Source organism: Nesoenas mayeri, assembly GCF_963082525.1.
Source record: "Nesoenas mayeri genome assembly, chromosome: 14".
Classification (NCBI taxonomy): Eukaryota; Metazoa; Chordata; class Aves; order Columbiformes; family Columbidae; genus Nesoenas; species Nesoenas mayeri.
Genome location: NC_137556.1, coordinates 15,321,703 through 15,334,886, shown reverse-complemented (window position 1 = coordinate 15,334,886; position 13,184 = coordinate 15,321,703). Strand labels below are relative to the sequence as shown.

Genomic DNA, 13,184 nt, shown 5'->3' with positions numbered 1-13,184 from the left:
ATATATTGTGTTGAGGAAGTAACTAGTATGGAATGCGCAGCCTGCAGCTCTGTTCTGTCGGCTCACTCAAGCTAAATAAGTTTTGATTGGAGTCTATTTGAGTACGTTCATTTTCTCTCTCTGTCTCTCCTCTCTCCCCAAAGACACCATTACTGGTGGCTTGGGCTGGCCAGAAAACAGCTGGGAAGTAATCTGAGGTTTAAAAATTGGGTCCCCTTGCTATTTTGGGGGTGGCAGGTGCCCTCCCCGGTGTGAGCTCTGGCACCAACGAGGACACGTCCCTGCTCGGCACAAGCCAGAGCTGAACTTGGACTTTGCCTCTTGAATCCCCGCAGGGAGGGAGGATTCTGCAACAGGTCAAGGAGCCGGGCTGCTCCGGAAATGCTGCTTTTGTCAAAAGGTCCCTTTCTGTGGAACAGTTTTATTTTCCACAAAATGGATTTTTTGACAAGAAAAATAAATTCTACATTTGTGAGTTGGTTGTGTTGGTGGCTCAGCTGAGAGTAGCAGCAAAGCAGAACAGTGGTACAGCTGCGCTGGGCTGTGAGAAATCCCCTTTGCAAACAGAAATAAAACTAATTTTGAATGCCTATTGATATCACCCAGCTCATGTCACTTTTAGTAGGAGCAGAGGTTTTAAAATTGACCAAAATTAAGCTTAAGTTACTTCCTCGTTTTTGTCCTCTGTCCCAGTCCATTTCCATCAGGTAGTGTTTCTTTCTTTTGCTTTCTGTACTAAAACATTATTTATTGTTGTAAATTATAACACCTTATGTCTGGGCTATCCCAAAGATGGTTTCATTTCTGTGGTAATTGGATTTGATACTTCAGTAAATTCTTAAGCTCCCCACAGTAGGGTTCAGGCTCAATAAGAAATTTGGTGAGGAGTTACAAGATCCTCAAATGAGGTTTGTCAGTAAAGAGAAAAGTATAAGATTTATTTTTGAATGGGAGTACCTAAGGAAATCTGTACATCCTGACGATTTAATTATATTGATAATGAAGGGATACCTCTCAAATATTAATACCTATGGGAAACAGCTTTGCTTGGGCCTTTAGCACAACCTGCAACACAGCAAAGCAGTGCTGAAGTCAATAGTAAAACCATTTACCAGCTTTCAAGAGAGTCTGTGGGACTGATTCTGCTATATACAGCAATATGGGTCCATTTGATAGTTCCAGGTACTCGAGTCCTTGTAGCATCAGTAAGTATTTAATAAAAACTTGACAAGAATATCCTGGGAGACATTAACATAAAACATCAGGTAAAGATAGAAGAACACATATGGTTAAAAAACAGTAACTGAAAACAGTGAGTCAGATTTCAGTCTTTAATGTGTATTATTAATTTAATATTATAATAGTTACAATATTAACATAAGCTTAGACTTTTAGATAGATATACTTAGAGAGAACGAGCTTTCAGAATCAGACTATCCCAAAATGAGTTAAACGAAGGAGTGTGGTAGGTGACTTTGTGCACAGAAGTGGCAGCCATTGCAGGGCAAACAATCAAAGTTACCAGAACAAGTGGCCAGATTTTCAAAAGGTTTTTTTGGTGTTGGTTTTGTTTGCTTGTTGTTTTGTTTGTCTTTTCTTGTTTGTTTGTTTGCTTCTGGGGTTTTTTGGATAGTTGGTTGTGGTGGTTTTGTGTGTGGTTGGTTGTTTTGGGGGTTTTTTGGTAATTTTGTGCATGTCTGAAACTGCTCATGTGGAGGGCCGAGTAGAAGGGAAGTGGAAAGGGCAGAGAAGTGCTCGTTGACGTTTGTGATTAAGGTTCTCAGGTGAGAATAAGTTGCTTTAGAGAATCTGTTCCTGTCAGGAACAATGACTTAGAAACAACTCCAATTTTTCTGAGTGCCTGGAAAAGTGCTTCCTGAGGCAGAGCAGTTGTGGCCATGGCATCCTGTGTCCTTGATGCCATTTCTTGCCTTTCCTCGTCTGGAAGCAGCCCGGGGAGCAGGAGGTGACCCACACCAAGGGCAGATGTTCCACCATCTGCACGGAGCCCCAGGGCTGCGCAGCAAAGGGAAAGGTTTTTGTTTCTCGCATATCCCTCCAACTTTCAAACTGATTTCCCTCTAACAAGTCTCTTCTTACCATATTTAATATTTTACTAGATTCCTGGATTTGATGTAAAATGGGGGTGCAGTGTGGGAAAACAAGATACTCAAACATGTTATTAACCTTCCGTAATTGTATTTCACTTGATAGGGAAATACAGCAATAGGTCACCTTCTAAATGAAATTATTTTGCTTTGAGTTTTCTGAAGTTTACCTTAGTATCAAGCAAAGACTGTTTTTTCTTCTGTGTTGTTAAACTGTGGGATCTGTCTATAAACTGTAATTCAGTGTGAAAAAAGAACATCTAATTTTACTAGAATTCAGACAGATTTGGTGAATTTTGGCTGTGGCTGAGAGGAAATGCTAAACAAAGTGGTTACTGTATATTCTGTTGCCTTAGAGACTGAAACATCTGTATCCATGCAGGCAAGTGATGCAGACATGGTAAGATTTGACTTCCTTACATTCCTGTGTTCATCTTGCTGTCAATGGAAATGTTTTATGGTGGGAATATGCTGGGCTTCTTTAGCATTGTATTTATCTCGTTCCGTGGCATGTCTTGGACTAGGAGGGCTTTTTAATTAAAGTCTAACTCTGAAGTCAGGACGCTCTTTAAGAAAAGATGCTTTTACCTGAATAATTTTTCAAGATGAACTTGGAGGGACTTGAAATGATTGTTGTACTGGTGATAATTGTTGGATTTGTGAAGGCACTAGAGCACCTGGGACTCCTAGAAGGCAATTATGAAGGTAGGATGTTAAGAAATAAAAGATATTTTATTCTGAAGCCATTTGCTGCAGAGCATTAGACTTTAATCTGTACGTGCATGTGCAGCGTTCGACTATCAGAGGAGCTGAATAGTAGCTGAAATAACTTTAAATGCTTTCTTTGGGCAAATTAGATGTATTTTATATGTCAATATAGTATTGTAGTTCTTATTGCAGCTCTGAAAATAAATGTGACATAATCTTAAATAATTTTTTGTCTATGCTTAAGATTGTTTTGAGAACTTGAATACAGATTTGTATGTTTAACAAACTGCAGCCTGCATCCCAAAGCTCTGAATGAAAGAAGGGGTTACATTTTAGTAAGTTTATCATTGTAACTTCTCAATTTGTTCTAATTGCTGGAAGCGTCATGGCTTATTTTTAGATATTGGCTGTTATTAAGAGAAAATCCAAACCCCTCAGTGAGCTTATTTGGATGAATGTTTCTGTTGTAACCAGTTTAGCTCTCTTTCAAAATATTTATCTTTAACAAATCTGTCTGGTCTTGCTCTCTAGTCTCACGTATGCATTAGGAAAACACTACCGATTGAAATGTAAATCTTGTTTGTTGAAGATAGTCTGAGGGAGTTGACTGCTAAAGATACTTTAATTCTTGTTACCTTTCTGTTTTTATAAACAATGCCATTCACGTAGAAACATGGAAATATTAAATAGAGGCAGAAGGGATGAATTTTAGGCAGTGAGCTCAAAATATGTCTGTGCAGCTAGCCTCACTGTTTAATAGGAAGAATAGATTTACAGTGTTCCTAAATGTTCTGAATATGATACACATTGAACAACTGCTTTTTATAGAAACATGAGGGTCATTTTTCACAGAAAGCTCGAGGTACGCAGGTATTAAAATACCCTCCAGCTACCCACAGATGCCGAACAATTATTCCTTTCTGCTTCAGAGCTCACGACAATCTGGAAAAAGCAAGGTTGCTTGCCTCGTATTAATTACTTGACAACATTTAATACGGGGTTCAAAGAACCTTGGAGACCAGCAGTGAGTACTTTACAGGAGGAAAGAAGTTATGAAACTTTTGGTTTGTTGGTTGCTTGCTTTATTTTAGTTCTCATGCATGTGCCTGTTTCTCCTACTTTCTGATGCTCTGAGTATTTTTCTCAGCTTCTAAAATATATTTGGATTAATTCAGAGGTGCCTGGTGATAATTGTTGCACAGCCTTTTGAAGCTAGGGCAGTCATACAGATTGTTTAGCAATTGCTTTATGGACTAGCTCTAGCTTTGCAAGGTCTATCAAAATGATCAATTGTGCAAGCAGGACAGAACACCAGCATAAAAATGCATTTATTCTGGCTTTTGTGAGCTTTCAGAAATCTCTGCTCCTCTTATAGAAAAGTGTTACGTGGTACCTGATGTGCAGTTAATTTCCTGTCTGCAGTCCCGTCTCCAGCTCTAGCAAGGTCCATTATGAACTGACTGTCTGAGCACCTGGGTTTTTTTGGAATCTTGTTGTTGTCTGCCTGAATGCATTGAAGAAGGAGAAAGCACTTGGGCTTGGGTAACTGCATCTTCCCGGTGCCCCGTCTCCTCACATACTTGTGAGCTATACCCATGTCACAAGGAGGGAATTGCACATTTGGTACCACTGACCACTAAAGACAAAGTCTGGGATATTTATATAATTCAGAGGGAATTGTAATATGTATAGCTGTTTTCCAATGAAGTTACATCAAAATATTGAGCAGGAGATTGGTGTTACTTTGTGAATTATACTGAAAAAGGGAAAAGATGTTAGAATTTCGGGTGAAGTTGACATATTTAGACTCAGTAGTTTGAACACGTACACAATTATGGCTTCATTGCAGTTGCTCCTGCAATGTCCACCCCTGTATAAGGACACACAGCATTACACATACTTTGATGACCTCTTGTCCTTGTGAAGTCTGCTGCTTGCTTTGCTTTAATGGTGTGATGGCTTAAGTGAGTCTGTCACTCATCATTTTCCAGCAGAGCCTCTTGAGTCTCTGTTAAAACAGGTTATTTCTTACCACTTGCATGCTGGTTATTATATGAAGAAATTCTATTTAATATTCTCGTGAGAAAAAGTTTTAAATGCTATTAATTTCTATTAATGTTAGTAGCCCTGCTTAACCCTGTAGGACTTACAGAGTATGATACTACATAGGAACCTACGCTGCCAATATCAGTTCCTCAGGTGTGAGTTATCCTAGCAAGAAAACAAATTTCTTCGGCCACCTTTGCTATGCCAATAGAAAACAGGTATCAGATACATACAGCAGCAGCAAGATGCATACTAAATCTCCAGCGCAGCATATGGAGTGCTAGCAAACAGCAGCTGAAATAGCTGGAAGGTGCCTTTGCCCTAGAAAACTCATAGCTGTGGGTCCAGCTTCTGAAATGGTTCTGGACCTTGTTTTTACTGAGCAGCTCATGGAAATTCACTGCTGACATACTGCCTACATGTTGAAGCCACTGTAATTGTTATTTAAACTCATCAGTACTATCTATATAGAGACTTTCAAAGTGACTTTTACAACTATGAAATCTAGAATCGATATGTTTTTAAATGGAGGAAAAGGATCGGAATTGCCATGGGCAGAAACAGGCTAAACTTCTTGAAACTCTGCAGCCTTCCAGCCGGTGATGGATCAGCTTTTCTGGAGGTCACTGTCACTAAAAGGAGGTGCCAGCCTCCGAATCTGAGTTTTTGGCTCTGGCTGGGCTTCTGGTCGTAACCCTGCGTTTTTGGGATGTGGACAGGAGAGACAGCTGAGAAGACTCTGTGCTCCTGAGAAAGCACCTCTGTCTAAACTTTATGGGGAGCACTTTAACTCATGAACTGCTTTGCAAAAGCATTAGCCCAAACCACCCGTCACTAACTGAGTCAAGTGGAGGACTTCAGAGTTTTCCTAACTGAGCTTCTGTTTGTATGCAAAACTGGTTTTTAAACAATATACAAAAGTTCAGAAAAACCAAAATCCTTCCATGCCCTTCCCCATCTGCTCCATTTGTATTAAAATACAGTGTAGAACAGTTTCTGTAGCAGCTGCTCAACAACTAGATGTTCCTGGGGAAAACGACTTTCAGCTTCAGCCTGTGGTTTTCGAGGTGCTAAAATTTGTCATGGGGCAAAGGGAAGGAGTGGAGTTCCCCCTGACAGGCCAGGCAGCAACTCCCAGTTTCCCTGAGACAGGAGATTTGGTATCTCTTAGTGATGAGGAGCCACAGCTCCTCTTCAAAGTCTCATGGACTGGCTATGACTTAGAAGAGAGTATTAAGCTAAAATTATATTTTGGGCTGTTAAAAGCCAAACTTGCATTTCCTTTTTGATTTAGCATAATGCCCATCTCTTCTACCACTGGAATGTACAGTGACCTGATGGTGTGACTGATTTATATTGTCCCTCAGCTACGGTTCAGTCTCATAAACCACTTTATTTAAAGACAGAAGAATCTCACCATAGGCCAGTCTGGACCAAATGTGAGTAATATGCACCAAGAATCAGCACCACGTATGAATTGACTGATCTAAAATATCACCCAGTATTCTCCCAGTATTTGTCTTTTGCCTTCGTTTCTAGCATATTCTGTCCTTCCTACCAACACTGCAGTAATTATTTGTAATAATTTGTAATAATTATTTAATATATAAATTCTTAGCCCTTTGTGGGAGTTGTCTTAGCCATACTAGGAAAATTGTATTCTTGTGAACATTGCATAGGAGCATTGACCCAGTGTCTGCAGTGCACAGTGAAGAGCTGCCACGTATTGGAGCAGAGAAGGGATGCTGAGGGTCTCTGGAGAAAGGCAGACTGATGAGATGATTCTTTTGACAACTAAAGTTCAAATCTCCATGTGGACCCTGGAGTCTTAGTTTGGTTTGAACACGCGTATAATAATTCTCCTCTTTTTGGGAGCCGGTAGCATGTAATCCTGAACTTTAAACTGTCTGTTCCTCAGATCTCTTGACTCCTTTTCGTTTTCCTCCTCTTGCCTTTTTAAGTCTAGGTCCTGGCTCACTTCCCAAACATTGCCTTCCTCTGGCCTGGCTGTTCGGCAGCTCTTGAGCACTGGACAAGGGTTTTTCACAAAAGCCAGCAGCGATGCCCTTGAGGCAGTGGAACGAGTGATGCTGCTGCAGGACGTGTGGCTCTGTACATGGAGGTAACTGGATGATGTGTGAACCTGAGCAGGACGTCTCAGACTGCACTAGCACTTTTACACAGCAAAAGGCAAGGGAACTGCTAGAAATACAAGGTCAGAGAATAGATTGAAAGGCCTGATTTTGTATTTTCTGGTGCCCACACTCAGGTTTCTTCCTTTGCTAATTCCCTTTCTGGCCCATCTGTGACTGCTCTTCCTCTTCAGAAAAACATTAATGATGCCAGTGCTCCTGAATGAGCTCAGAAGGCTGTCCCTAAGTGTATGGACTGGCTGTGGGTAGACTGAGCCAGAACAGCATCTTCCGCAACAACAAAGAAGACAATTCTGTGTATATGTATGCGTATTTGCCTTTGTGAACTGTGAGATACAGCCTGTACTTGCAAAAGGTGACACAGCTGGCCAGCTGTCACACACTTGCTGGTGGAAAGAAAATCGTTATCAAAGCTGTAATATTTCCTTTGTGTTACCCTAGCCGTTACAGCATGGTTATTTGCTGTCTCTCCTATAGGTGTTGGTACTTGGTGCACACTGACTCCTTCGCCCGCAGCACATCACACAGTGTGCCTTGAGGAGAGCCTCCAGCCCTGGGTCAGCACCTCTGCTTCGGTCTGCACCAAGTTATCACAATCTAAAAATGGGCAGTTTCAGTGGTATTCACCTGGTGGCCTCACCTGGAGCACCATGTGCAGTTCTGAGCACCACAGTATGAAAAAGATATTAAGCTGCTAGAGAGTGTCCAGAAGAGGGTACGAAGCTGGTGAAGGGTTTGGAGTGGAAACTGTATGAGGAGCAGCTAAAGTCAGTTGGTTTGTTCAGCCTGGAGAAGAAGAGACTGAGGAGAGAGCTCATCATGGTCTACAGCTTCCTCACAAGGGGAGGAGGAGGGACAGGTGCTGGTCTCTTCTCGGGTTCTGCTGTTGGTCACTAAAGAGGGAATGACAGGAACATGTGCCAGATCAGGGTCAGCTGGACATGAGGAAAAGGTTCTTCACCCAGAGGTGCTGGACACTGAACAGGCTCCCCAGGGAGGTGTCACAGCCCCAACCTGACAGTGTTCAAGAGACTGGACAACATCCTCATGGTGTGACCTGTGGGGTGGGGTGTTCTATGCAGGGACAGGAGTTTTACTCGATCCTTGTAGGTCCCTTCCAGCTCAGGACATTTGATGATTCTATGGTTACATGGTATCATTAATGACAATACTGGGGGTGTATGCTTCAGCTGTAGACTCAGTATGAGCTGTTTGTAGTGAGTACTCAGTGTTCTGTTCCAGCTTTGAGATTTCTACCTGTTGCACATTCTTGGCTTTCTGAGTGGCTGATGAAATCTGTAGAAAGCATCCATATCTGCAGAGGAGCTCTGGCCTGCTCATCACCTGTGTGCACTTGTGTAAGCTGACGGGACCGTACCACTGTTCGTGAGCGCAGCATAACTAAATGACAGGGGCCTCCTGAACAGAAATAAGCCAATTTGCTACTTTCTGCCTTAGTTTTCTACACCCTAACCATGACAGGAATGTGTCAGAGGTTTTCCTCACTTCTCCAAGATGATGCTTAGCCTGACAGAATTTCGTTTTCTCTCCATACTCAATTTATTCATGTGTAAAATGGAGTTAAAAGTAATGAACAGGTTCGGTTTCCTCCAAGCTTAACCTTGACCATAAAATACTTGGACCTTTTATATGGAAAGGTACTAAATCAGTAGACTTCAAACCCTAAGAATCTGCTAACAGTGTGTGCAGTGTACTGCTGTGCACGTAACAAACGTCTCTCTTCTCCCTGCCACCAGTGACAGACTCATCTAGTGATCATCTAATTCACTCCTTAGAAGCTGGCTGAGAGATCGTCACAGGAGACTTGGTGGGTGTAATGCAGAAACAAGATCCTAACTTCTTTCCAGTAATCGTACATCATGCTTGGTTTGTAGTATCAGCTGGATATCTTACATCTCTTGCTTATCACCTACACCTGAAAAATCTTTCCAATGAAAGTGCTTGATGCTTTCCAGGTAAACATACAGCTGCACTTTTCTCATATTCACTGTACTCCTCAGGCATAGGCACTTCCTTCAGATGTAGAAAGTAACAAATATAATGTGTATAAATCCTAATAAGCTGTCAAGATGAAGGCAGCAGAGCATGTTAGGGCAGAAAATTGTACCTCCTCTCAGGTGGGGAGGACTGTCCACTTCAGATAGAGCAGGAGGGGAAACAATAGTTTTTCCCTGACTCCTAGTACTACATAAGAAAACTTCTAAAACCAAAAATTTTGTCTTCTGTGTGCATTTTTCAGTGTTGTCTTGTGTCACGGTGGCTAAGTGAAATTGATTTCCCTCACTGGCAAACTGCAGTCATTCCTGATCTTCCTCTATATCAAGCAATAAGGTTATTTTATTCTGACAGACAGCCTGTGTATATTTGAGCTGCTATTTCAGTTTACCGAGCATCCTAGTTAAAGGACATGAGCAAGGAGGGTGAGACAACCCGATAATTCTGATAGGAGTGGGACTGACTTTTTGGGAGAGATAAGGTCTGTTTCTTACACATCATCTAGATGTGTCTGGCATCTCGTCAGGCAGCTCGGAGCGTGGAGGGAGAAGAGGTGTCAGTGGGGCCAGCCTGCTCCATGTATTGGAGGAGACCAAAGCGGGAGTTGTAGCTGAAGGCTAAATGTAACGAGACAAACCCAAATACATCTCAGCAGTACAAACAGCAAGCAGGCATTTTAGTCAGTACTGAATGTTCTTTCCTCCTTTCTTCCCGAAAGGCAACAATAAAACTCAATGCTTTATCTTGGGAATCTGCATGGTGAGTCTCGTACCATGATCATGGTCCTTTTTGTGCTACCGTAACAACTGTGTGTGGCTGAGACCTACAGCGGGCACAGGGTGCAGCTGGATTGAGATGTTCTGGGGAAGGTCCAAGAGCACTGGGCACTAGCACTGTTCTTTCTGCCTTTGGGTCCTTTAGCTGGAAGGGTTTAGTTCAGTTCCTTACAAAGTCTTCTCCACTGAGGGAATCAGTAAATAGCTGTCTCTCTCAGAAACATAGTATCCACCTGCAGAGCATGTCAATTAGAGACCCAGGTTAATGATGGCACGGGGCTGGTATGACTGTCTCTAGTTAAACACCCAGGCTTGTTCCGCAGCCCGCCCTCCTTAGCCCGAGCAGTTGTCAGCAATGCCAGATGGAGCCTGAAGGCTCCTGGGCAGTGTCCTTTTTGTCTCGTTTGTCCAGGCTTCTTTTTATACACAATTCCAAGGCTATTTTCTTCATTTTTCAGACCTCCATATCCCAGGAGGTGTTTCAGTCCAGTGAGGAGGTACAGAACAGTCCATCTGCTGGTGGTGTCCTGGGTGATCATGTTTCCTCTTGTTGCTTAGACAGAGATGCCAGGGCAGAAGTTAGCCCAGCCAGCACGTTGTGCAAAAGCAGGGAAAGAAACAGTCAGTCACAATTGTTGTAAGAATAATGCAGAATTCCCATGCTGTTCTTCACAAGGGTTTTCTCTTAAAGCTGGAAATGCTGTATTATGGCCCTGATTTTTGTGAGCACATTTGCACAACTTCCAAACATAGTGTGCACACAGCTGCTTCTTCGCTTTGAATCAAGGATTGCTACCCGCATTTTGAAGTGGTGTTTGATCAATTTTTTTGTCAAGAAAATGATCTGTGTACATATGAAAGGAGGCTGCCTATAAAGTCCAGTCATTCACCTGGGTTTTATAAGCATGGTTATTTGCTCAAAGGCAAAGGCAGCTTTGGTGCAATGTAGGATTAACTTATTGGCCCTTAAAATAATATTTTAAAGACTTTCTATAACTTTTAAAAATCACACTTAATACAGATATGGTCAAACCACTCTATATTCTTATGAAACAGTTTGAATCATTTATTGCCACTTAGCTTGAAGCAAGTTGAATTGCAGGTGGGCTGCAGTAGCCGTTTTGTGTACATAGCTGTGATACCCAGTGGAGCCTCTGTTTGTCTGGTTTTTAATGAAAACTGAACAGTTCTTTCCCCTTTGTCACTAAGTGGGCATGAGGAGTTGCTTTAATGTGGGCTAGTGAAATGCTGGTTTATGAGGCTTTAAATATGCTTGTGCAACCACCAATTCCCTTGTATCATGATTTAGATTAGAACTCTTGTAAAGAAAATAGGTATTTCATGGATCTTTTCCACTTAATTTCTTTGGTGTTTTCATTGAGAGAAGACTTCTGAGATGTTGATACATTCACAGCTATAAAAGATTCCCTAGGCCATGCTGAAGCACTGTTCATGGTGGCTGGGGAGCCAGAAGCACGTACAGCCTCTTTGGCTACAGTACATTAGTATCTCATGACTATGAGTGATGGGTACACTGTCCCTTCAAGTGCACACCAGGCAGCTTCCTTTGCCTCAACACCCAACAAAGGAGAGGATGATGATAATAATAATAATAATGCTTCACAAATAGTCCAACACTTCATGCTCCTGTTGTAGCAACTATGTCTGCTCAAGAGACCGAGAAGTTCCTTGAGCTTGGGGTTAAAAAGTAGATTTTTGCCATTGAGCTTCAACTAATATATAGTGAGTAGAGGCAGGTTCAATGCTGCAGACACCCAGTCTCACCAGGGTTGCAAACTCTTTTTCTAACTATATTAAATTATTTGTATTTACAAATACGTGGTGATACATGATACCACTTAGCCTGAGTGGGCATCCTTGGAGACAGCGCCCTGGGAGGCTCCAGAGGAACATTTTAAACCTCCAGAGCTGGGAACACTTAAAGAAGCTCAGAATTGAAATAGCATAGCTTTTATCATCCTGATTGGTCTCCAAAAAATCATACATTTCTTTTCTGAGGCAGGAACTGCTAGTATATGTGTGTCCCCAGGGAAACTGTATCGGCAGAAGAAAGGGTGAGCTCCGAGTGTCACTGCAAACTGTGGTTTTGGTAGATCTGCTGTTAACACATTGGTAATGGCACATGGCTCCAGGTCAGCATCGTACCTCCATTCACAAGGGAACATAGATATCACTGAAAAATCCTACTCTAGGACAAGGCAGGGAGAAACTGGGGAGCTGATATGAGAACCTGTCTCTGTTTACAGCTACATCATCTCAGATCTTTCTGGAAGGTTAGAGGAGCTTCTGCAGCCCCATGATACCCACAGAGTCCATGTGATGGACATCATCTCTCTGGGTCTCTCACAGGATTCTTCTTACTAACCAATCCCAAGTTCATATTGACAAAATGTCAATTTTATTTTTATATCTCAAAAACTTACAGCTTTGGGCTTGTTATTTAATCCAAGTTTGCCATACTGTGAAGTGGAAAAAAACTTTCTTGCTTTAGTCTGTGCTTTTCCATTAAACACCTGACCCACTTTTGTCCTAACTGGATGCTTCTGTGCTTAAAATTCCTTCATAGTTCAGTTTGCCTGGATTCAAAGGATTTTACCACTTGTCAAAACTGTCCCTTTTTTTTGCCTCTTGTCCTGACCCCTGAATTGTTACTATTCTTAAAGAATTTCTTCTATTGTGTCATTTGATGAAGTGGAAAAATATGAATTCAATAAACATCCCAACAATGTTGAGATGACCGACCTAATTCTGACATCCTCTGAAAGTTTTTTTTTCTTTCCTCCAGTTCATTCTTGTGAAAATTTTACAGTAAAATATGCATATTTTAGGAGGAGAAAAGGAAGAAGTACTCCATAAAACTGTGAAGCATCTTAGTTTTCATTTATTATATAGTTCAAAATATTGTGCTTTCTATAGGACACTTTTCAATGCTTTGAACTCACATCATCTCACAGTCACTAATTTGTAGTGCCTTGGTTAATATACATCGAATTAATGTATTCTATGGAAAATGTAGGCAAGTCATTTTCTCCTACCTCAGTGGTGATATACTGTAGTTCTGTCAGGTGTCGCGGTGCTATACTCTGTATGAGAATCAGAGATTTCTTTTGATGGTGGAGGGTTGTTGCCTTGTATGAACCAAAAAGCACAGGGCAAAGAGCCAGCCCAGAAATGAACACAAGAGGAGGATCTCAGGGATCCCATTTCAGGAGGTATCTTCCCACACCCCAAAAAAGGAGAAAGGGAGCCCACAGGAATGAAATAGCCTGAAGAAAAAGCACTTGTATGACACCTCAGGAGGTTAAATACAGCCTGGGGAGGTGGACGGGTCAGGGTTCAGTGGACCAAAGAGAAGT

The 13,184-nt window shown here is 41.8% G+C and overlaps 1 protein-coding gene across 4 annotated transcripts in view; it reads left to right on the top strand.

Annotated features, from left to right (window-relative positions):
• KCNIP1 (potassium voltage-gated channel interacting protein 1) overlaps positions 1-13,184 on the top strand; it is a gene marked incomplete at both ends in the record, with an annotated part of 371,848 nt that overhangs the window by 266,707 nt on the left and 91,957 nt on the right. The window contains one exon of one of the 4 annotated variants that reach the window (XM_080353044.1): positions 2,714-2,813. The exons of the other annotated variants lie outside the window; for them this stretch is intronic. Within the exon in view, the coding sequence (XP_080209170.1) occupies positions 2,714-2,813 (100 nt within the window). Of the gene's footprint in view, positions 1-2,713; positions 2,814-13,184 lie in introns of those variants that run through there. 4 annotated transcript variants of the gene reach the window in all.